General features: G+C 43.4%; 1 protein-coding gene across 2 annotated transcripts; it reads right to left on the bottom strand.

The window, feature by feature from the left end:
• LOC130863315 (carboxylesterase 1C-like) lies at positions 1 to 24677 on the bottom strand. Of its 2 annotated transcripts, none has more exons than XM_057753232.1 (14): positions 24523 to 24677; positions 23980 to 24187; positions 21263 to 21407; positions 19365 to 19498; positions 18013 to 18166; positions 15815 to 15919; positions 14564 to 14686; positions 9740 to 9760; positions 7613 to 7753; positions 6314 to 6394; positions 5312 to 5459; positions 2539 to 2670; positions 593 to 665; positions 1 to 352 (listed from the first exon to the last, which is right to left on the bottom strand). In XM_057753232.1, exons 1-14 carry the CDS (start codon positions 24572 to 24574, stop codon positions 181 to 183), a joined length of 1689 nt encoding a protein of 562 aa, XP_057609215.1. In that variant the 5' UTR covers positions 24575 to 24677; the 3' UTR covers positions 1 to 180. The 2 variants fall into 2 exon arrangements, with proteins under 2 accessions (XP_057609215.1, XP_057609216.1); XM_057753233.1 differs by having other exon boundaries at positions 23980 to 24184.
• Positions 24678 to 25325: the final 648 nt, after the last annotated feature.

Below are 25325 nucleotides of genomic sequence, written 5' to 3'. Positions count from 1 at the left end.
TTCCAAAAGAAAATTTATTTTTCACATTGAGGTACAAATATTCCCCCTCCTTGGTCACTGCCCATCCCCCACTATTCAATCCTGCATTTTCCTCTGTAAGATCCATCTTCCCTGAGCAACATCTTTTGTAGAATAGTCCCATCTTGGCTCTTTTGGTCCTGAGACTGACAGAGAGCCCATTCATAGCTCAGTGTGTACTGTCTGAGGTGACTTCTTAGCCAGGAGCTCAGTCCAGAAAGCCACTTCCTCCTCTTTCAGTCTCTGGGCTTGTTGGGTGGTGGCTCCAATCTGCAGGTACCCTTCCTTCAGGTCATACGCTGGCCAGTGTGGCAACCCCTTCTCATTGGGGTTCCTGGGAACAGAATCAAAGAGAATTCCTCAGAAGGGCTATGTGGCTCTCCATTCCTCAGAGAGGCTAACAACTTCTACAGAAAATGAGCATGTGGCAGCCCATCGATTCTAGAAAACTCTATAGAGCACTATAGTCACACAATGGTCAGAACTTTATCACTGTGACTTCAGAAGTCATCTTTTCCAACAGGTATGCCCAGACACACCCTGTCTTCCCTTTCACATTTGCCATGAGCCTCACCCACTGCGTGCAAAGTTGGCCCAGAATTTCATCACCATCTTGCTGAGCTTGGTCTCCTCTTCTGAGGCGCCCTCTATGGGGAAGGGAAAAAATGTTTTTGTTACTCTAAGTGTGGACCAGATAGATGGAGCATCATCTGGGAGCTTGTGAGAAGTGATCACTTTTCAACCATTCAGTCAAACACTTTAGTGTGAGAAGATCCTGGCTCTTTACTGTGCACATTTGTGGGGAGAGACTGATACATGATTCAGTAGTGGGAATGTGTGCGCCATGAGGAGCTGCCTTTCCCTCCTTCCTCAGGCTCAAAATGTCACATTGCAGGGTCTCCTCTGTTCTGGAGAGTTGCTTCTGGGTCTTCTCTCAGTCACTCAGACACAGAATTATCCACAGGCTCTAAAAGATGTCATAACTACAGTGGACTAAGGAGTATTCCAGCCAGGAAATGGCCAGGAGGAGCCATGTGGTGGGGTCATGAACCTGTGAAAGTCCTAAGAGGTAAGGCTTTGAAGACATTTGTGAAAGGCTTTCTTTAAATATCACTCTGTTTGACAGGGGAGATGGCTTAGTATGTCAAGGCACTAGCCGCCAAACATGAGAATCTGAGTTCTATTACTAGAACTCACAGTAGAAGCTAGGGAACTATTCTCATAAGGTGTTCCCTGATCTCCACAGGTGTGCACACACGCACACACACACACAGACACACACACAATATATCATATATTCCCTGGGAAATTACCACCTAATCTCCCTAGGAAAGGGAAATAGAACAGAGAGTTATGGAAGGATGAGGGCACGGACTGGAACAGGAGGATCAAGTGGAAAAAGGGGAAGAGGACAGGGAAGGAAATATGAGCAAATACAGTTAAATTAAGGGCTATTTGAGGGATATGGAAACCTAATATAGTAGAAACTTCCTAAAATATATACATATAAGAATCAAATATAAATGAAATTACTGATAAGGGGAGACAGAGCCCCAACTGGCCATTTCTTGTCACTAAGTGAAGCTTACATTACTGGGATTGGGTTACATCTAATTGACTTATTGGTCAGAGAGGTCCCATGGGAAATCCCAAATGGCCCAGGCTAAAAATTGCTCTCCACAAACTGATTTGTGGCTCCATTGTTGAAGACATCACCTATATAATGCATCGAGCCTGGATAAGTCAAGCTGGTGCCTACAAGAGACTCTACCCCTACATTGTAGTGCCTTTGGTATAGGAAGGTACTCTAGACACTTCCAGAGGAGCAATGAAAACACCAAGCCAGTCACTATCCCTTTGATCTACAATGGTGTCCTTCCTGCAAGATGACAATAAGGCTTGTAGAAGCAACTAACCAATACCTGATTTGACTTAAGGCCCATGCCAGGAGGTGGAATCTATGCCTGACACTATTGGAATGATCAAGAACCTAAGAATGCATAGCCCAGGGATATAGGGCCAAGCCAAATAATAGTACTGTTGTAAGAAATTCATAAATAAATAACAATAAAAATGTAGCAACAACATGACTCCTAATGACATTCTGCTATACTCATAGAGCAACAACTTGCTCAGCTATCGCCAAAGAGGCTTTATTCTGCTGAAGATGGGAACACATACAGGCACCCACAGACAGACATTAAGCAGAGGTTGTTTTGTGGGAAATCAAATTGTGGTATTCTAGTCCTAGACGGGGCCTTGTGGGTGATCCACCACCTCTCTCAATGGTGCCACAGGTCAGATTCAGAGAATGTCCATGACTGGAACACTTCAGCCATCTTTCATGGTTGGAAAACTTGGTTGGAAAACATGTTGGAAACTGCCTAATGTAGGTCAGTGGTGCTGTAGAGGGCCAGGAAATTAGCACGGGAGAGAAGGAGAAATTGTTGAAGGTCCCTGAACCAAGACTGGAACCCAGGCCTCCTGAAAGCAGGGTCACACCCCATATAAAGCCATTACCTTTTAAAAATGGAGCCCCAAATACAGAGAATATTTCATCACCGTGATCTCCCACCACCGTCTTGGGTCTCGTGTCAGATACGAAGCTTGGCCGGTACTGAAACTCATACATGTAGGTAGGAGCTCCAGCATCTGGGGAGACATGGATTCGTGCAAAGTTTAAGTTACCAGAGGGCCCCCTGGGTGGCACTGAGGTCTCCAGTCCTGAAGGAAACTACTGGTTCCTAGAATGGGACAGAGGCAGCTTCTGAAAAGCCCAGTGACTTGCTTGAGGTTGCACAGCTATGTGAGGTGGCCTGGGATCTGAGCCAGGTGTCTGTGGAATGCAGAATGAGTGGAAGTAATGCAGACAGTGATGTTGGGGTGTGCTCAGTGATAATACACAGTGTCTGCTCATTCTGAGAAAACCACCACCTGGTCGGCCTGGTTTGGAGTATCCCCAGTGTTTCCCTCAGTCATTCAGTGGAAACATGCAAATCCAAGGTACTTGTTGGGATATGAGGGTATTTAAACATAATCACATATAAATATATACAAAGAAGAAATCTGCCTTTGGGTTTAAGGAAAATTTGATGGGCATAGGGCATCACTGTAAGTGATTCTCGGGACTACCACGAGAATGTGAAAGTCTTATGAAAGCACACAAGAAAAATAAAGGTTTCAAAGCATGTAAGAAAACCATCCAGTCATCGGAAATGGGGCAAGAGAGGGAGGCAGAAAGAGAGTATTTAAATAACCATCAGAAAACATCTGAAGTGATTGGCGTTAGTAAGTCCTTGCCTATCAATAATCCCCTTCAATATAAATTCTCCAGGAAAGGGGCATGCGGTGACGGAATGGGTTTTTAAAAGACCTGAGTTTCTGCGGTCTTAAAACAAACCTCCACAATGTTTTAAGATCTACACAGGCTGCATATGAGGGGAAATTAGATATGATACACAAAGAGGAACCAAAGGAAAAAAAGAGAGGATTATAGCTACTTCATAATTAAAGCAAAAAAGCATAAAAAGAAAAAATAAAGATGATAGATGTTTATGAGGAGTCAATTCACCAATGGAATATAAACACAGATCTAATGCAATGTACATAAATACATAAAACAAATTTTAAATAGTAAAGTATCTGGAGGGAGATGGAGAGAGAAAGACAGAGGAGAGAGAGAGAGAGAGAGAGAGAGAGAGAGAGAGAGAGAGAGAATATAATACCAATGCAGTAGTATTCCACTTTCAACAATGATCAGGTCACATAGGTGGAAGATTCATAACAAAACACTGAAGATGAAGCCGGGCGGTGGTGGCGCACGCCTTTAATCCCAGCACTCAGGAGGCAGAGGCAGGCGGATCTCTGTGAGTTCGAGACCAGCCTGGTCTACAAGAGCTAGTTCCAGGACAGGCTCCAAAGCCACAGAGAAACCCTGTCTCGAAAAAACAAAACAAAACAAGAAAACAAAACAAAACAAAAAAACAAACACTGAAGATGAACAAAGATTTTAGACAAAGGCCATGATGGAGCTAAATAATAGATAGAATAGTCCACAGTTTATCCCAACAGAATGTATATTCCTTTTTAAAAATTGTTTTATTGAGCTATATATTTTTCTCCCCTCTCTTCTCTTCCTCTCTCCTCCCCTTCTGCCCTCTCCCATGATCCTCATACTCCCAATTTACTCAGGAGATCTTGTCTTTTTCTGCTTCCCATGTATGATATGGGATTCTCCTCTGTATGTTGTGAATACCATTGGTTAATGAAGAAAATGACTTGGCCTGATAGGGTAGAACAGAGCTAGACAGAAAAAACTAAACTGAATACTGGAAAAAGAAGGCAGAATTAGGGAGAAGCCATGGAGCCTCTGGTAAGCCACAGGCACGTGGTGATATACAGATTAATGGAGATGGGTTAGTTTAGGATATAAGCATTAGTCAGAAATACGCTTAAACTATTGGCCAAACAGTATTGCAAATAATGTGGTTTCTATGTGGTTATTTTGGGGCTGGGCAGCCAGGAACAAACAAGTGGCCTCATACAACACACGTAGATTAGACAGAATGTACATTCTTTTCCAGCAGCCACAGAACAGCTGCTGGAATAGAGCACACATAGGCACAAGAGAATCTCGTTTAATTTAGGGGGATCTATGTGTGACCTCACACTCCTTCTGTTCAGGCCTAAGTCAGTGACAGACTGCTCTTGGTAGATACCAGCCTAGTTCTCACCTTCTCCAACCAGTGAGCACCAAGTTGGATAAAGGATTACCAAAGAAACTGAAGATCTTTATACTTCCTTTCCGCATACTTCTTTCTACTATGTCATTTTGGACTGTCTCATCTTCCCCACCCCAATCCTCTTCCTGACCCTGGATTTTCATTCTTTTTGTTGACTTAATTTTGTAAGAAATTGTTTTATGTAACCCAGGCTGGCATCAAACTCCCTATGTAGCCAAAGAAGATCTAACATTCCTTCCCCACCTCCCAAGTACTGAAATTAGAAACATAAACCACTGGGTCTGACTTCTTTGGTATTCACAGCTGAACTGAGGGCATCCTGAATTCTAGCCAGGCACTCTACTAACTGAGCATCAACCTAGTGTTGCAAACTATGTGTGTGTTTGTATATACATGTATGTGCATATGTATGTGTATATGTATGTGCATATGTGTGTGTGTATGTGTGTGTGTGTGTGTGTGTGTGTGTGTATGCATGCATGACTGAGAAGTGGGCAAGTCAGAGACTTGTTATTGAGTCCACATCCTGCCATTCAACATAAAAGACTCACCTCTAAGGCCACGGGCCATGAGAACAGATGGGATACCAAAAAATACATCTCCAAACAGGTCCAGGAGACGGTCTTTCTTTTGGACAGGGTCGTCTGTTTGTCCTAAATACTTCTCAATGGCTGCTGAAATCATATTCTCAGAGATGTTCTGAAACAGATCAGAACAGTTAAAAAGACATCATTGCTCATGAGCCACTTGGGCTCTGTGCCAAACCAGCTGGTTATGCCAGGGAGGATTCTCTAGATCCACTTAGGATACACCATTAAGTTTGGAGGACAGGCACCTGAAAATTGTGCCTTCAATTGGCCGCTGTGGAAAAGATCTTTTTGCCCGGTACCACATGGCAGTTTGGCAACTCTTGTCTAGGGAATGCGATCTCTAGCTATTTCTAGAGAAAAATGCTTTGCTCCGTCTCCTGTGGAGAGAAGTAAACCTTCAGGTATCTTCCCCTGTTCTCTAAGGGAAAGACACCTTTTGCACCCTAGCAAATAACATTAGAATAAGTTATTCCTAGGAAATGAAATGAAAAAAGACACAGCTTCTGAGATTTTCTAATCAGCAATTATTTTGTTTTAGATTTACAGAACCCAGAATGTCTATCTGGTGATCTACTGAAAACGGAAGCCCATGCATCAGAAAAGCGGGGACCTGCAATCTGTGACTGCCACAGTGCCCACCTATCTGATAAGCCTCCCAACTACTAGGCCTTTGGCCTCCAATGTATAAATTTGATGGTCTTTGTTCGTCGTGGACTCTTTTCTAAGTATAAAGCTCTCCAAATAAATCTTTCTTCTGGCAACTTGTCCTGGACCCCTCGCTGGGGTTTTTGACTGGTGAACAACGAATGTCAGTTTATTACACCCGGGTGCGCAGTGGAAGAGGAGAGATGGGGGTGAACCGCAGCCACCATGACTGTTTACAGCCATTGAATCTGTCTGTGGTTAAAGCAAGACACTGACCTTTGCTTCCCAACCAATTCCCATGATTCCCTAGAGCCTTACAAGATCAGAGTGGAACTTCCACAGGAGGGAACGGGCTGTTTTCTCATCCATTTTGTCTTTAGAGAATAGCTCACCCATCATCTGTTAAACAAAAGGCAAAACATTTAGGATTCCCGGAAAATGAAGAAGAATTCAACAGATCAACCAAACCAACCAAACGGACAAAGATGCTTGCTGTGTGGGGGTGATAATAGATATGGGAATATGTGATTCTGAAACACAAACAACCAGAGCAAACGGAGCTACATGAATAAATCTAAGCAACGCAGAGAGGCCAATCAAGTGAGTGCATTTTTTCCACCGGGAGGCAGAACGTTCCTCCAGGTGGTGGAGCATTCAGGCCAGGGTCATGGAGAAGCCAGGGGCTCAAGAACTGGGGACACAGGTCAAGCCTCTTTAGACTCAGGTGACAGGGGAAGCCAAACCAAGCATTATATTTGTATGCCTGTCTCCCTGTGATGACCCCTGAAGTCTGTGTGAGAGGTACAGAATTCTGGGATATTCTGACTTGTCCAAGTTTGCACTCAGAGCTTTGGTCTGGTTTCAGCATGTCTCCTAGCAGTGAGAGTCACATCTCAGGCTGACGCCAAGACTCCAAGATGCCTGCTTGAGAGAGCTCAGCATTGCCAATGGAAAGCTTGGTGGTGGGTGATATGAAATGGTGCGAGATGGACCTTGGCGGGTGGATCCAAACCAGGCTGGTGAGGGACAAATAAGCCATGCAGGCAGAGCTTGGGTCGGGTTATGTGGGCCGTTTTATAAGGGAAGAGAGTGGGTGAAGGGAAGGAAGAGGGGAGAGAGAATGGTGGTAGTACAGAGGGGGGAGGGGAAGGGAGGGAGGGAGGGAGGGAGGGAAGAAGGGAGGGAGAGAGAGAGAGATGGGTGGGAGTGTGACAGTTGAGAGCAAGGAAGAGAAAGAGAAAGAAGAGGAAGAAGTAGGAGGAGAACCACCTTTTAAAGGGACTGGTACTGCCTGCCATGCAGGGGTGATGCACTTTGCCAGGTCCCCAAGGGTCAGGGCCAGGTGTTCTTGGATGCTAGTAGTGAGCAGACAGGCCCTGAGCCCTTCTTTGGTAGTTACTTTAGAATGATTCCAATTTCTAATCCCTCCTCTGCCCCGTGTGATGTAAATTGGCACTCTGACTGGCTTCATCAGGGGCTCTCAATGCAAACTTAACTTGAAAAGTTTTAAGCTTTTTTGAAATGTAGTCAAAGCTGGGTGAATAACCCTTGATCAGAGCAGGGAGGATGATGGATGAGCCCCTATGGAGTGCATGTAAGCGGTCTATACATTCTCACCATTGGAATGATCCAGCCAAACTCTTGCTTGTTGATGCCCACCATGTAGGGGACAGTGTTGAAGCTCTTCTCAGCCAGGATCTCTTCTGGAGTCTTTGGCAGGAACACCCCATCAACCACAGTGGACAGGGAGTTATTTTCCTGGGGGAAATAGAAATATAGTACTTACGAATACCCTATCGAACGCTTCCCCCATTTATCTCCTCTTTGCCGGTCTGAGAGTTTCCCAAGCATAAACCTGTTTCGCTTTGACCATAGAAAACTAATGTCCTAAGATCAATGGTTGAGACGAGGAGTCTTCAAGCTTGGAAGTGTGAGTGGCGGTCATCAGTGGCAGGGAACTGAGGAAAGAATTCTATTAATGAGGCCATCTGCATCTGTCTATCCATATCTAAATCTGGGTGCTTTGGGGAATATGCTTGGCTTTGAGGCACTGAACTTATTCCTCGAGGTGCCTTGTTCCTATTTGGAGAAATAAAAGACCACAACAAGCACCAGCCCAACAATAGTGAATATCACCTGGGTGCAATTACCGCCACCTCACAAAGGCTGAGTAGTTAAGAGGGCTTGCTCTAGGATCTGGCAGGAGGAGCTGAAGGGAGGGGACATGCTGGCTACAGGAAGCTGGGCTTTTGGATGTCTGGAGTGGAATCTTTGCAAGAACACTGTGATTAATGGAGAGAAGAGCGGGCATTTGTCAGCAGTGGGGAGGAAATGGATCAGTGACAGAGGAGACTGTGTACAGGGCTAATCCCAGGAAAGTCACAGAGGCCTGGGCTTGGGGGGCTTCACTGGGGGAGTATTAGAGAGAGGACCAGAGGGTGAAATGATATTTACCATATGTGACGCATTCTTATTTACATTTGACGAAAATGTGTTGAATAACATGTTACATTTTCATTATTCATTCTTCTGCTGATAGACAGACATGGGATTCCATTTCTTTAACATTATGAACAGTGAAGAATAACTAGATGTGCGCAGGCAGAAAAACATCAAAAAACTTTCATAATAAAACTTGTTTGAAAACTTTCATAATAAAACTTAATTCTTTAATGTATGTTACAATAAGAACGTAGGGTCACCTGAGAAGAGAGTCACAACTAGAGAATTGTAGAGATCATATTGGCTTGTGGGCATGTCTGTGGAGGAATGTTTTCTTTGCCTAATGTGGGCAGCTCCATTCCCTGGAAACACGTCCTAAGCTATATAGGAAAGCTAGTTAAGCATGGGTCTTCCTGTGAGCCAGCCTGCAGCCTTCCTCCATGGGTTCTGCTGGACTGACTTCCTTGACCAATCAGGTCTGCTTGAATTCCTGTCATGACTCCTGTCAATGATGGACTATGGCCTAGACGTGTAACACAAATAAACCTTTTCTTCCATCAAATTGCTTTGGATATGAGTACTTTAATTACAGCAACAGAAAAGAAAATAAAGCAGAAATATATAAGGCACCTTCCTGGCACTCAGGGCTGTTTTGTGGGTACTACCTCAATAGAGATAAGGGAATGAATCCTGTGAGCAAAATCAGGCTTGTCAGAGAGAAATGGCGGGCTCTAACTTGTGTTCTCAAGGAGAAATGAAGTGAGGAGGAACGGTGGAGGCAGAAATCTTTCAGAAGAGAGACATAAGGGCCAGCATGGGTTAGCACCTGGGATTCTATGCAAGCTACCAGCACCTGTGAAACCCACAGGAAATGCCACTGTTGCCCAGGAATACTGGCAGCTGTATTTCCAGGCCAAGTGCTTTGCCTTTTTGAGTCAGAGAAGCCAAAGGCATCGTTCCCTTTTTTTTTTCAAAGATTTATTTATTTATTATGTACCCAACATTCTGCCTCCATGTATGCCCACACGCCAGAAGAGGGCACCAGATCTCACTACAGATGGTTGTGAGCCACCATGTGGTTGCTGGGAATTGAACTCAGGTCCTTTGGAAGAGCAGCCAGTGCTCTTAACCACTGAGCAATCTAGCCATCTCTCCAGCCCCATCATTTCCTCTTCTGCTTATCTCATGCTCCACAGCTTGCTTGTCAATACGTCCAGTGAGAAGTTCCTTCCCAACGATCTGCACCCAGCCACGTCTCATCACTCCACTTCTCTGTCCCTGCAGTGCAGTCTTCCTACCCACTCTCCTGGGCCTTCCCTGCCCCTTGGTTGTACAATGCATTTCTACATTTTACTCAGTGTTATGGCTTATACCTGTAATACCGACATTTACAGGGCTGAGGTAGGAGGGTCACAAATTTCTAGGCTACACAGTTGGGCATTGGAATCAAAACAATTAAAAAACAGGACATTAAAAAAAAACACTGCTCAGAGCTTACTGATCATCTCTCTCATGGTGAGTCATAATTCAACCTTTTTAGCTGAAACTCTGCCTCCTACCTCTGTGGCTTCCTTGCATCCTCTACCGTAAATTTCTCCCGCTGCAGATCTAGGAAGGCACAGACCACAGTCTGTTTCAATGTTTTAGCTCAGCTGTGAATCAGCTCCCACCACACAGTAAAAGCTGACTGAAAGACTCTCATTTCACCCTCACAGGGTCTTCAGGGAATGTCTGTGATCTCCAGGGAGGGAGAGAGGACAAGACTGTAGATGCTCACAGCTAATGATAGCAGACATGGGCCAGTGCTGGGAGGTGGCAGGGCAGGAGGGAGGGAGCTGTGGACACTGTCTGTTTGTTTCCTGGGTCATGTGCAGACGGTGGTGTCCTCACAGCTGAATGTCTTAGGCTCCTCTCTGCATAACTCCAGCCCTGTACCGTAGCTGGTTATCTCAGCTTCCTGATCCTGGAGGTTCAGTGCAGTTTTCTCCCAGCAGGCCATCTGGTAGTGAGAACCATGAGCAGAGCTGGACCCAGGGGGATAAAGTTGCTGACTGAGAGCCCTGTAGAAGGAGTCAGGTAGCCCTACCTCTGGTCCATTTGCCTGTTTTGAACTGGCCAGTGACTTCTCTTGGAGCCTAGGGGAAAGCCTTCATCCACAGTTAACTAGAACATAATGCTTTCAAGATGCGCCATCAGTAACGCAGAAAAAACTCCTTACCTCTCCGTGGTCTCCATTGTCATCCACGTCAAAAGGATTCTGTAAACACAAAGGTAAAGAACGCATTGAGAAACTAACCCCTACGAAAGGTCGCCTTCTGATCTGCACCCTGGGGCACCACTTTCTCCCATCTCTGTCTTACATGGGATTCTCAAGTACGAACACAGAGTATAACAGGATGGGACTACTGAATAAGGCCTCCGCAGCCCCTGATCCAGGCGAGACATGAGCCATCTGCTCCTAACTTTATAATTGCTTGAAGATTCTGTTCATGGGTTATATCTAGGAACATATATGTATAGACAAGCAAACCTATGCATGTAATTACAATTGGTGGGAAAAGAGGCCATGCATTTGAATGAGAGCATGGAAAGGTATATGGAGGAGCTAGAAGGAGGAAAGGGAAGGAAGGAATAGACTGAAATTATAGTCTCAAAAATAAACAGAAAGTAGATTTCCTCAAGATGCATACTAGCGTATGTCAAGAGAATTTCCATGATATTTGTTTAAAATAAATACTAATAAAAATGACAAAGAGAAAAATACTATGTTCAGGAATTCTTGGAGAGTATTCTAATCTTGCTTAACAAAATATGAGTGCCCTAAAGTTCAATTATCCTTTTTTCTGCATATTCCTTCCTTTGTTGTGTCAATAATATTTCAGTGTTTATAATGCTGCATGTTAGCCATTGGTTCTCTCATATAAGGGGAAGTCACTGTTAGGAACCCTTCACTGTGGGTTGAGTCTTTACCAGCCAGGGAAGCAATATCTGTGTATATGTGCATTGTACATGTATGTGTGTCGCATGTGTGTGCATGTGTGTGTGTATGTGTGTGTGATAGGGCAGAGAATAATCATAGGAGCACTTCTCCAAGATATCAGATAGTCTCAGATTGTGCTGGAACCTTAGGTCTCTGTGTTTCTGAAAATCACCAGCTATTCCTGCGTCATCTGGTTGTCCTATACACTTAGAGAACACCTGAAATATTGGATGGCTTCTTGTATTTGCAAATAACTCTTTTAAGTCTATAAACATCTCGTGTTCCTTTTCTGAACTTTATAACCAAAGTCCCAAGGCCATATCAACATAAGCCATGCATATTCAGAAAGAACACAAGGCTAAAACTTGCCCAAGAGACCCAGCAGTATTTTGGAGTGGCCATGATTCATATAGAAAAGGCAAGGGCTCAGATGACTACTGGGCTTTATACCAACTCCTCTTTCACAGAAGCGGCAGTCCTCACGGTCCTGAATGGAGGAAGGGGAAGCCCACATAATGGGAGAGAATTTTTACCAGTCTGACATTAGGAAAAGTATTCAAATTATAAAAAAAACCTCCAAAAATAGTGAGTCTACAAAACATATGACTCATTCAAAAATGAGCCTGGGACCTGAATGGCAAGGAGAAAGAGAGAGAATTTCTAAGAAATATCTTAAAAAATGTTTGTCTTTAGGTAAATGAAAATCCAAACAACATTGATATTTCATTTGACCCCAGTCAGGATAGGAACTATTCAAAAAACAACCAAGACTAATTGTTGGAGAGAATGTGGGGAGAAAAGAATCCATTCCTATTGGTGAGATTCCAAACTGTTGCAACCAGTATGGGAGTGAGTGTGGAGAATTCCCAAAAAACTAAATATAAACCTCCATATGATCTTGCTGTACCCCTACTTAGCATATGCCCAGAGGACTTGAGTTCCTACTGCAAACTCTGTCAGCCATGTTCATTTCTGTTCTAGTCACAATAGCCAGGAAAGGACACAATCTAAATGTGGCAAATGGTTACTGAAAATGTGGTACATATACACTATAGAATACTATCCTGCTGTAAAGAAAAATGAACTCATCAACTTTGTAGGTAAATGGGTGGAGCTAGACAAAATCACATTGAATGAGTTAATGCAGATTCAGAAAGACAAGGGTCACATGTTCTTTCACTGGAGGATCCTAGCCCTGAATCCTCAGATGGGAATACATAATTTGGAGTAGCCACAGAAACCAAAAAAGTTAAAGCAGAATAGGGGATTTGGGAAAGGAATAGAGAAGGGAATAGCAGGGTACAAGTGATCTGGTCAGGGAAATGGGAAAGACGGGACCTCTAGGGAGGGGGAGAGAAGTAAATATGGAAGAAAGGGGGTGGGTCAAGGGGAAGAGCAAGATACAAATGAACTAAAGAGAAAATGGGAGAGGAGGGAGTTTAATACAGAAGGTGGGAGGAGGGTAAATTAAGAATAAGGACATCTGAAAAAGTCACAGAAATTATACTATTAACTATTTAGCCCCCAAAGTCTTATAAAACATTTTGTATGTAAATTATTAAAAATTTGGTGTGTAAATTTAATGATGTTTCTCTCATCTGGGCTGCTAGTGCTTTCTTCAAAGACTATCCAACAAAACTTCAATATCAGACATGAGAAGCCCTTTTTGAGTTGTTGGCCATGAATATCCAAGAGACTCCCAAAACATAGAACCTATAGCTGTTGCTCCTGGTTGCCCCCCAGAGGTGAAAGGTAAGCCCCTATTGCTGAAGACATCATGCATTTCAGACACAGGGCCCAGAGAGCCTGGTCTGAATCTGACCTGAATGCCTCTTTCTGAGGATTAGGTTTTATGGTACCTGAAGATGCTTAGCAAACTTTCAAAGGAGAAAGGTAACCAACAGTCCCACCTAGCTGTGATTCCTATGAACCACATCAACAACCATCATGGCAAAACAGCCCTAAGGATGCAGTAGTGGCACACAGGCCTTGGCAGTAATCAACATCTCTCTAATTGGACTTATCACCTGCTTAAAAGGAGGGAGCTGTGCCTGGTACTGGAAAACTGGCTAACTACTTCCTCAGTGCTTGTGAGTCATGATTATTGGGGGGAGAGTCTACAACTACAACTTCATTAAACCAGCATGAGCCCTAACAGCAATTTATAAACATGTGTCCTTATACCCACAAACAAATGTAATCCTCATAGCTCATCATGAAAACTTTGTTCTCTTTGCAATAGTTGGAGATGACCACAGAAAATCACAAATATCAAAGGCAGAATTCTGGGGCCTAGTCTCAATGGCTACATTTATAAAACACTCCTTCATTTCAGGCTCAGGAACATTGTAGGCAAGAGTTCAGAAAGATTTTGAGAGTAAGAGGATCAGGGATTTGCTGTGAGATAGCATATCATAGTAATGCAAGAAGATACACTCATAGAATCTCACTAACATGATTGTTCAAACATGGGCTCGACAAAGACTATACCAACAGACACAGCAAAGTGGATGGCAAAATCCTAGGAGGGCGAAACACTACTTGCCACCGAGGAAAGCTGGGAGCAGGAGATGTGGTCTTCTATAGGACCAGTATGCCAAGTTGTTGAACAGTTAAAAATGCCAGCCTAGAAACCATACCTGGAAGTAAAACATATGGACTAAGGAAGTTATATTAGGAATATATATGTATATATGCGTTTATATGCACATATGCATTCATTAACAAATGATAAAGAAAAGGCAATGAGGAATATGAATGAGGAGGAGCATATAGGAGGATTTGAAGAGAGAAAAGGAAGGAAAAATGTAATTTTATTAAACTCAAAAGTAACTCTGATGTGTAAATACCTGATTCAGGTTACTAACTATGTTTTCGGGAATCTGGAATGTCTTATTGAATAAAGAATGTGACAAGGACATGTGAAAAGCTAGTTTAGAAGATTTCCATGCAATTCTTCACCACGGACTATATTATTAGTTTACCTTTTGACATTTTATGTGTTTTATAATAAAAAATGAAATTCCCAGTTTGGATGAGGAGGCTGACACTCTATCTGAGAGCTGAGAAATTACCCTTAGAGTTTATTCAGGGCAAGACCAACAGAATAGATGAAGTTTAGGGCCAAGGACTCAGAATGGAGGAACTGGAACGGACACATGTACCAAATTCAGTGCGATCTCCAAGAGTTCCTTCTCTGTCTTCTGGCGCAGGCAGTGAACCATGACAGCTGAGGTTGTGGTTTTACACCCAGAAGCAGTAGCAATTAGCTGAAAAAGATCACAGGCAACAGCAGAGATCAAGAGCAATGATTATATCCTCCATCTATGTAGACAATGGATTTTAGACTGTACCCAATCTTCTTCTTCTTGTCCTTCTTGTCTTCTTCCTTCTTTTTCTCTCTCCCTCTCCCATTGACTCCCTCTTGTTTCCCTTCATTCACCTTATTTATTTCTGTTTGTTTTTGTGATAGGGTCTCACTAAGTATCCCTGACTGGCCCAGGACTTAGAATATAGACAAGGGTGACCTCAGTTTTGGGTCACCTCTTCTACTGCAGCTTCCCCAGGTACTTGGATTATAGTCATGCATCATCACATTTGGCTTGCACACCCAGTCTCTGACTGTTAGAGCCAGTTTGTAACGTCTCTAAATCAACAGTTCTCAACTTGTTGATTGTAACCCTTTGGGTCACTTTGTAGCAATGAAAGTACATCCTGCACATCAGATATTTACATTATGATTCACATCAGTAGCAAAATTAGGGTTATGATGTAGCTATGAAAATAATTTCATGCCTGGGGGGGGGGTCACCACAACATGAAGCGCTATATTAAAGGGTTGCAGCATTAGGTTAAGAGTCATTGCTCTAAATCACCAGATGTAGATAGTGGATCCCACAGAATATTGCCTTTATTACTAATTGGAAGAATGACATGTCTTGTTTACATAATCAATATTTGTACCCCATGTACAAATAATGGGTACAGAGTCCAGGCCAAATACCATGTACACACACATACCCACACACACTGGCATAATGTTCTTTAACTTGAATGCCTTTAAAAGGGGCAATTAGATATAAAGGATAACTTTGATTGGTTTTAAATACTACCTCTTCCACTCACTAAATAGTTGCTCTCAGATGAGCTACAGAAACTCGTCCTGTTTCTTTTTCTGGGCAGAATCACAAGGTATCTGAGTAACACGACTCACATAAAGGGACTTCAGAACTTGCAGGATGTGTCTTAGCTGTGAGCCCCAAACAGCCCTTCTGCCAAGCCATTCTTCCAGTTAGAACTGTTTGCTTTCCTAAGCTGCATCTCCCAGCCAGAAAGGCCAATGAGGACCCAAGGGAAGCTCAGAAAAGGGTGCAGGAATTGTCCAGGTTGGAACCTACTTCAGTCACAGACCGGGTGTTCTTCTTGACCAGGCCTTCAGTGAGGGCCACACCACTCTCAGAAATGGCTCTGTGGAAGAGGTTCTTGGTCAGAGGAGACAACACCTGACAGGGGAGAGGAGATTTTATGTTCACAAGATGGGTGTCCTGGTTAACATCAAATTGAAAACAGATCCAGAATCACTGAGAGATAAACCTCTAAGCAAAGCTGCAAGGGAACTTCTATAGCAGACAGAAATAGAAGTTGGAAGCCACATCACAACGGCAGCAGTGTTCTGTGCCCTGTAACTAGCAGTCTGCGCAATCTCTGGGCTTCTGTTTGCATGGGAGTGCTGACTCACTGGGTCATCAGCTCCTGCCAAAGGCAACAAGGGAGAAAAACAAACTATAGCTAAGTCCCAGATGTTTGACCAAAGCCAAAGGGGATTGCTTCGTCTGCCTTCACACACACTTGTCATGGTTCAGTGCAAGTTTCTGCGGATGAATTCTGATGTACTTGGAGAGATACCACACTTGTTTGATTTCCTAACCCATGTTGAAAGACATGGCTTTGAAGATCTGAGTCCCCAGTGAGCTATGCCTTTGCATTCACTTCTGATCTGCATCCTCTCTATGGATTCCATGTGACCAGTCACCTCAGCTGTTGTCATCATAACTTCCCTGCCAAGATAACTGCATCCTTAAACTCTGAGTCAAAAGACACTCTTCCTTAAGTTGTTCTTGTTGGTCATTTTGTCACAGCAAGGAGAAAAAGTAACTAATACTAATAATCATGACACTCTTGCCTTCTAGGATTTTCTACTTTCTCCTCTTTCCTGGTCACACATGTGGTAACCCTGGTGCTCCATGGACATGACTGCATCTTACCTGTCCTAGACCAATTCCCTCTTTGTTTAGACATGCCCCCAAGAGCAGCTCTGCCTGATGTGACTGGAGTTCAGAGTTAGAATCTGAATGGAATGGAAACACACTACAAGTACCTATCAGGAGAAGTCCAACCTTCTGGAAAGACAATGCCAACATAAAGCTTAGCAATACCTGACCATACAAACTTCTCTCTGTTGTCCAGAATTATCCTAAGACTAAAGATCGTGGAAGCCTGTGAGAATTTCTCAGGAAGCTCATGCATTTTTCACGTGGTAAAAAATGGAATTACTCCAATGTATCATTATCATGAAATTTAGTAGTTAGGACTCATTCTTACAATGCAATATTATGAATTAGAGAAAGGTAGTAATGGGGAAGAGGGCTTACCATTAAGGAAATTATTTATGTTATGTTATATAGAGATAAAAAAAAGAGATTGCAGATGGAGGATAGATAAATGCATGCATGATATGTAGATAAAAAGAATGATATATCATCTATTATACACATATGTATATAAATGTATACACAGTTTTAGGGAAAGACTGAAAAAATAATGTGACAATAGCCAAGTGATAGTCTCTCGGTACATCGTTATGGATGATTTTACTCTTCATTGGGCATTTTAGAGATTTCTTTTTCCTTTACTTAAAAATTCTTCCTTGAGAATTCAAGTATGAAACCAGTGCTAGTTCCATTGCTGAATTTCTCCTCAACTTTGTGGAAGCTAAGGTTTCTTACAGCTACCAGAACATCCTGCAATTTCCCTCACTGTTCCTATGGCTCAATTCCATGCACCAGTAAGATCCTTCACACGCCCAATCTATGCCTGCATCCTCTTCTCTAGTCTTCCCCATTGAGGCTTCCATATCTCCTCCTTCATATCTTCAATCCCTCACATTCCTGAGATAGCCTGTGCTGCCTTCTTAACCTCAAGGAAAGTCCCCGTCTAACCTTGGACTTTGAATTTCCTTAATTCGTAGATGTGGCTTCAACTCAAGCAAGGACCCTTGGTTCAGCACATTGCTCCACTCCCCCTATTCCTATCACTGCATCCCAGGGGAGACCTAATGCTAAAATTATTAGGAAAGAAAAAGGTATCCATCAATTGAGAATAGAAGCTGGAGATTTTTATGGCTCCAGGACAAAAAAAAATCAAATAGTAAGCTTATGAGCAAAGGAGAGTTAACTGCATCTGAAGCTATCCACCATCTGATGGTGAACATAGGTATTGGATGCAAAGGTGTTATGCTAGACTGATTGCTTTGCAAAAGGTCCCCATAATGGACATATCAAACCCTAGTAAGAGATCTGATGCCAACAATACTTACAAGAACAGAGACACTTGCACCTCCTGCTGACTCTCCAAAGATGGTCACAGAGCCTGGGTTCCCTCCAAAGTTTGCAATGTTATCCTGGACCCAGCGTAGTGCAGCCACCTGATCCAAGTGACCCCAGTTCCCAGGGCTATGTTCATCACCTGTGCTGCAAGATGATAGGGTATAATGGGGGGTACAGATGCCATGGCAGGGCTCTCAAGAGCTAGGAAGGCCTGGGGAGGTTCAGTGAACTTTTCAAAATCAGGCTGGCTGCTGCAACTTTGACATGGGTAACTTTACTAGGCTGTCATTTCTATAGCATTGCTTTATGTGGGGCTCCACACACATCTTCTAGCAACTGTGTGCTGCACTGAGCTTCCATGATGCATCCAACATTGCCCTAATATTTAGACTATGTCCCATTACAAGACAGACAAAATCTCCGACTATGTACAACTCATACTGCAGAACTGAATAAAGTAGATTAGAAGCGAGAATGCTAGCTGATGGAGAAAGACAGTGTGGCCAGTGTGGGGCTGTAGGGTGGTGTTTCAACTGGAAAACCTACCTAAAACAGTAGCATTGTGAAAGCAGAAGAAAGGAGTACATGGGTCTCATCAGTAACTGAAAAAGGAATTTTAGCTAGGAGAAGCAGCAGACACAGAGGCCCAGGTCAGGGGGACAGGATGTGTAAATATAAGAAGCATGAGATGAAGGTTGATAGGAGACTTTGCAGGATCTTCCTTATCATTGTGAGTGGGGACCATTGTGCAGAGACACGGTAGGAGCCTGACATTGTCTCACAGAACACCCAGGCCACTGGTTGGAGCAGCTATTGTGTTCAAACTACAGATTTAGAATCACCACTGATTATAGAAACGATACAGGCCAGAGACATCCGGCTTTGGCCATGGTAACAGTGAAAGATAATAGCGGCTGCACAGTCCAGTGCTTGGTTCTGATCTCTACAATGACAGTCAGTATGAGCAGTGAAAGAATCTGAAAAGATGAGGCCAAGTGCATGGTGATTATGTCATTGTGTGCCACCCCCAAGAGGGATCTCTTTAGCCTTCTTAGAACCTTGTTTGGTTTCCCAAAAAGTAGCCAGACTGTCTCTCCTCAGTCATAACTGCCCTTTTCATGTGATCTCTTCTGCATGCAAAAATCTGATTTCTGTTCTACTATGTTGCTTTCTAGCCAAGGGCTCACATTTTAGGTCTTCTATCCAGTATTGGACTTAGACTGTCCCAAACTGTTTTCAATAAATTATTGTTCTTATATCTACCCAGTCTCAGTATTTGTTTATTAATAGAAAGAAAACCAAAACAAAGACTAATGAGCAAAGAGGAAATCCAGTATCTTACCTGAGTAATCCCCAAATACCAAGGCGATATTGAATCGTTACCACCACGACGTTCTCATGGGCAGAAAGAGCTAGTCCATCATAGGTAGATGCTCCACCTATCATCAGCCCACCTCCATGAATCCACACCATCACCTGGACAACAATACAGCCACATAAACAGTACACTGAAGACTGGGGAAGACTGCCAACTTCATCTTAATTGGTTGCCTGTATCTAGGCTAGGACTCCAGCTCACTGCTGAGATTACGAAAATGTTTTGATGTTTAATCTTTTCAAAGGAAAAGCTGGGATTTATACTCAGACATTGTGGTTTCAGAACCTGTTCTCACAGCTATTGGTGTGCCTCCTGTTACCATGATCTCAAGTCCCTGTTACCTCCCATTGGATCCCTGCAACCTCCAAGGGAGATGGAATCATGGGTATCTAAGAGAGAAGGCTGAGTCCAAGGTGGTGTCTTGAAGAGGTTATGATATATCTATGTAGAGCAGTTGGAATGGTTCTTAAAGGCATAGCTGTGTGGGAATGGCCTAAATATTTCCTTTCTCTGACTTTATTTGATGGTTTAGGCACCTGAACCTTTTGGTCCACGTGGGGTTAAAGAAAACCTCCAAAGGTTTTAACTCATGGCCTACCCAGGTTCTACCACTTTTTATTCCAACAATTGTTGGCTTCCTGATAAAGGGTCTCAAAGGTCCAAGAATTAATAGCAATTACTGACTCCTCTCAGAATGTCAGGAACAGAGATGCAAGTTCTCAGTGTGCACAAAGTTATTGCAGGCCAGGATCAACCTCAGGCATCTGTTGCTGTTCACACTTTACAGATGAGGAACTGGAGGCAGAGAGAGGAGTGTCCGCTGACCCAAGGTCACACAGCCATGAAGATCGTGTTAGGCAGAGCTTAAATCAAGTAGATAATCAACAACATCCTGGGCCCCTTTCCAGTGAGAAGGCCGGATATGGTTGCCTCTTGGGATGCTCACTAAGAGATGCTGTAAAGAATGATGTCACGGAGATTTTCCCCTATCTATCTGTGACTGCCAGTACAGGTAACAGCAACTCTTAGCATTTGTATCTACAACTCCCCCAATCCTGGGTTTCATGAAGAGGGCTTCTGGGAAGTGTGTTGGGTGCTGACCCGTTAGATCCCAAGGATTATCTTTTCCAGAAAACTCTCTCCCAACCTCGTGACTGGTATATTGCAACCTTGCACTGTGTTTCTATATGAAAGGCTGACTCACTTTGCCATTAGACTCTGCCAAAGATAGCTAGCTAGACATGGAAAGGGTCTACCATAAAATCCCAGGCTGCTGTCTTCAGGCAGCAAACATGTTTATAAGATTGGCCCAGCATCCTCTCTCCCTACTCCATGGGACAGAAGAAATTTTCATCTGGCAATGAGAGCTGTTACAGGTGACCTGAGTACAAAGCCATCACACATCTCCCCCGAGACTCCATCTAAGAGCACACAAGTAATAACAAGGAGACCTGAGTCTTGCGAGCATCCCTTCCATGTCCTCTGTTTTCCCATTAGGACCTGAGTTTCTCCACCTGAATCATGTTAGGTTTTTCACTTTTCCCTCAAGATTCTTCCAAACTGTAACTATTTTGGAAATCATGACTTAACTGCCACAGGAATAATCCTCTCTGAGATAAGATTAGCCATTCTTTTCCTTCCATCCTATGGTGACTTGGGAAAGTACATGTCAGCTGTAGAGTGATCTCTACCTATGTCTGACATCATCAGGAAATCATGCAGGTGTAAACCTGAAGGAAGCTCTGCTTCCTGAGTCACTCCCTGTTGTGTGCCCTTGGCCACTGCCGCCTTCATCCCCTTCTAATCCCAGGAAGGTCTACACGCTCACACTGAAAGTCTGGACCAATGGTTCTGGCACTTACAGGCAATCGGATGTTTTTTCTCAAGTCGGCAGGGGTGTATATATTCAGGTAGAGACAGTCTTCGGAAAACTTGAGAGGAATGCTTTCCTTCCTGTTGGTGAAGAGCTCTGAGAGCACCTGCCCTCCAACTGCATCCTGGGAGCACCTGGAGGGGAGAGAACATCTCAGAATCTACCAGACAGACTGTGCATGTCATCTGGGCCTGGCCACCCACTGAGAGGTTTGAGCCTAGAAAAGGCGTTCCTGTTACTTTACTGGAGTCATTGCCACTAATGAGAGGTAGCAACCTCGGTAATCCTAGGGTCTCTCAGTCCTATGAAGGGAGACACACTTGGTACCTCACTTCTTCCTGGAGATTATGGGATGCTCTGGACCAAGGAGAAAAGTTATTATACGGTGGCCTGCCCTAGGAGATATCACTTCCTATGGTGCTTGGACAGATCCTTGATCTCCTGGGCTTTGTACGGTGGTCTCTAGTTGACCATGTTCCTCCACCAGGTTCACACGCTGTAGCTCTCAGAAGAGGTCCATCTACCAAGACAGGCAGCTGCAATGACAGGCAGCTTTTGAAGGTTGAGGTGGAGCAGGGCATCTTTGTGAGGGAACCTCAGGCTAACTAAAATTCTTGTCTGGTCTCAGACATGCTGTGCTGGGTGACCTAAGGTGAATTCTTTTTCTGCTCTGGCTCCGAGCTTCCAGGTCCAGGTGGGGTGAGTAAAGTTTCTGAAGATCTTGCTGCCTCACTTGCCAAGGTTCAACATCCTCCAAATTCAACAATCACTATTGGCTTCTTGATAAAGTGTCTTAAAAAGAACAATGCAGCATGAGATTGGCCGCAGTTACTGAGTCCTCACAGAGTATCAGGAACAGATTCAATTTCTCCATGCGTATGAAGTCATTTCAGAGTCAGCTCAGCCTCAAGTGTCTATTATTTATTTATTTCTTTATTATAAATTTTATTATTATTCTTTTATTAATGCTAATAAATATTATTATGTACAGGCAAGTAATTGAAGGCACAGGAAGAACTGACAACTGTCCCAGGGACACATAGCCAGGATGATCGTATTAGGTAGCATTTACACTTCTAAGTAGGTAGTCAGAAACATTCTGGGTCCCTTTGCAATGAGAAGGCTGGATGTCCCCATCCTTGTGCAGGAGTGAGGCTGTGCATGTCACACAAACTGCAGAATTAGAACAGCTGGGACACCTAAGCCTCTATTCTGAGTAATGTTCCTTATGTCACTGAAAGTTAGTGCACAATATTCATAAAAACATAAATTCAAATGTCAAAGGAGGAAACATGAGTTCATGTGCACTAATGTTTAGAAAATGTACTATAAAGATAAAGATTCTAATTATTATTGTTATGTCTCAGTTTGTTTACTCAATGCACACAGAAAAATTTCACCAAGTAAGCCATGACATGGGTAAGGGTCCAGGAATGGAGGTTTCCATGTTTGCAAGGGAGAACTCTACGGAGTCTGGTGGTCTCTAGAGACAAAAGTACCTAAAATTCATATTTTTGATGGGATTGTTACTTTTGGAAACTTATACCAAAATGTTCATGATTATGTGTAATGGTTTAGCTAGTAAGAATTCATCAAATTTTATTTATAACTATAGTTAAGAAAACCAAAGAACTTTAATGAGCCTTAATGGAAGATAGGGCAAATAAATAATGCTTCAGTACTGAATTAAGCACAGCTAATACGTATTCAGCTGCTATATATAAGGTCTGAAATGATACAGATGCTTATGGAAGTGTCGCACTGCCACCCAAACTCACTGTACTGTGACCTCTGTTTAAAGCAGGGTATACGCAGACAAAAGACTGAGAAGCATGATCTCAACTGCTAACAGCAGTTCTCTCTGAGCTGTTGAACTGTATGACTTTAACTTTCCCTCACTTCTGTGTATCTCCCTACTTTTTGTAATACTTGTGTCTTGTTTTGCAAACATAATATAAACATAGCGAATACTATTGTAGAAGGAAAGGGCAGAATGCCAAGAAGACAGCCAGGTGTGGGATCCTGGAATCCCCAGAGGCGCCTTGCTGGGGACACAAATGCTATCTGAACTGACTTGTAGGTGTCTGAAGTTCTCTGTGGTGGCTGCGAGGCCATCTGTAATTTCTGGGCGTGTTCACTCGGGTGCAAGGGTGATGTGGCACACCCTTGGTGATTGCTTAGCTTGCAAGTACGCAGATAGGTGGACCTGGGTGTGAGATTGGCAGCCACATTCACTGTTCTCCTCACCCACAAGTCCACACCCACCTCACTCCTGAGCAACGCCAAGGTTCAAATTAGGTGCATATGGCTTCTTCCAGGCTCCCTCACCTGATCAATTACTGTTTTCCAAACTATTTAGCATATTCTGGTGTATTATGTACTTGATGTACTAATCCACAAGTTTCTCATTTTCTCTTTCCACCAACAGGATAAAATTTCTAAGGTATGCATTTTTTTTTCCTCCTAAAGTTTCTGAAAACTCAGAACCTTCCTCATTTGACTCAGGTTCTGAACAAGTTATGTGCCAAATAAAAGGCTTGGGAAGATGAAAGTTACTTAGTAACAAGATCATTTTTGAGGAGCACAGTTTTCTTAGGTGCAACAGTAACTGCTGCTAACACAGCTAGTCAGAGGATTGCCTTGAAACCATCCTGGAGCACCCAAGATAAACGTCCCCCTGAAATTGGCCCTACCCCAGAGGCTTACATAGGAGGGTAGGAGGTAGCATTCTTCACGAAGCCCCAGGGCTCTGCAGGCTGTGGTGGAGCAAACCTCAGGGATCCAAGAGGGGGCTTGGCAAAGGGGACTCCCAGGAAGACGGCCACAGGCTGTGCGAATCCTTCTAAGCTGATGTACTTCCCCAGGACTTTGCCTTGAACAGTGTTCACAATGGGTGGTGAGGATGGGTGCCCTGCTGGACAAGAAAATATGAGGGCACATCAGAGGGGAAAGATAAAACCAATACTGATGGTTGGTTTATCACTTTTAGACTGTGTCATTGAAACATCCAAGGTCCCATTTCATTCTTACATGATAAATATTACATTACATATGATAAAGAAAAATATCTTTGTCTAAGAAGGTCAACTGAAAAGTAAACTCATTGGAGGCATAAAAGTATCCAATCTAAGCCACTACAGCAAGACAGTTATGGCACCATTTTGTGCTTGTCCTGTATACATGCTCACCCACTTTGTCCCACAGATTTCCCAACTTGCATCTCAATATGTATAATCCAGAAGAACTTACCCCAAACTGTGCAAACAGTAAGAGAAGCCAAGACCAGGGCACAGAGCCACATGGCGGAAGGACAAGAACTCTGGGGGCAGGGAGGTGCCTGCTGCTCAAGGAGAAAGTATTGTTCCAGTCTCTTTCCTGTAGGCCTGCCTCTAGCCCAGCTAGCACAAATATATAAATCTGTTCCTCCTCCAAAGAACTTCCTGTGTGTGTTCTGATTTCCAAGCCACACCCACTAAGAGTTTGCCCTTCTTTATCTAGAGTCCAGGACTCTCAGATTACAGGTAGCCAAGAACTTAGGCAACAACTTCTTATGTAAGCATTTCTAACTATAACACTTGAACTACAACACAACTTGAACTTCTCAGGACAGTCACTAGCCAACAGATGTCTGCAGGCAATGAGCAGCCTTGGTTTAGGATTCTCACTACAAACCTGAAAATTGTGAGCACTCTACTTTCCCAGAGTTGCTCAGCTGGGGAATTAGCACAATCCCAGCTTCTTTAGACTGCTGTTTCCTAGCAGCTATGGAAGGTAGCAGATCTCGCTTTTTTTTTTTATTTTATTGAGCTCTACATTTTTTCTGTGCTTCCTTCCCTGCCTCTCTCTTCCCCTTCAACACTCTCCCAAGGTCCCCATGCTTCCAATTTACTCAGGAGATCTTGTCTTTTTCTACTTCCCATGTAGAATAGATCTATGTATGTCTCTCTTAGGGTCCTCATTGTTGTCTAGATTCTCTGAGATTGTGCTAATCTCACTCTTAAGGAAGAGCCAGTTTCCATCATGGAGTCCATGATGGCAGAGCAGAAGCATGG

Source organism: Chionomys nivalis, chromosome 21 (assembly GCF_950005125.1).
Source record: "Chionomys nivalis chromosome 21, mChiNiv1.1, whole genome shotgun sequence".
NCBI classification, from domain to species: Eukaryota; Metazoa; Chordata; class Mammalia; order Rodentia; family Cricetidae; genus Chionomys; species Chionomys nivalis.
The sequence above is the reverse complement of the archived record's forward strand: the minus strand, read 5'-3'. Positions and strand labels throughout refer to the sequence as shown.

What these genes read in the sequence shown, in the direction of transcription:
- LOC130863315 (XM_057753232.1), bottom strand. Translation starts at nt 24,574, where the DNA reads ATGTGGCTCTGTGCCCTGGTCTTGGCTTCTCTTACTGTTTGCACAGTT. An exon ending in GAAAAAACATCCGATTGCCT is followed by an intron (nt 19,499 to 21,262) that starts GTAAGTGCCAGA and finishes ATTGTTGTCCAG; the next exon opens with GTGATGGTGTGGATTCATGG. An exon ending in GCCAACTTTGCACGCAGTGG is followed by an intron (nt 353 to 592) that starts GTGAGGCTCATG and finishes TTCTGTTCCCAG; the next exon opens with GAACCCCAATGAGAAGGGGT.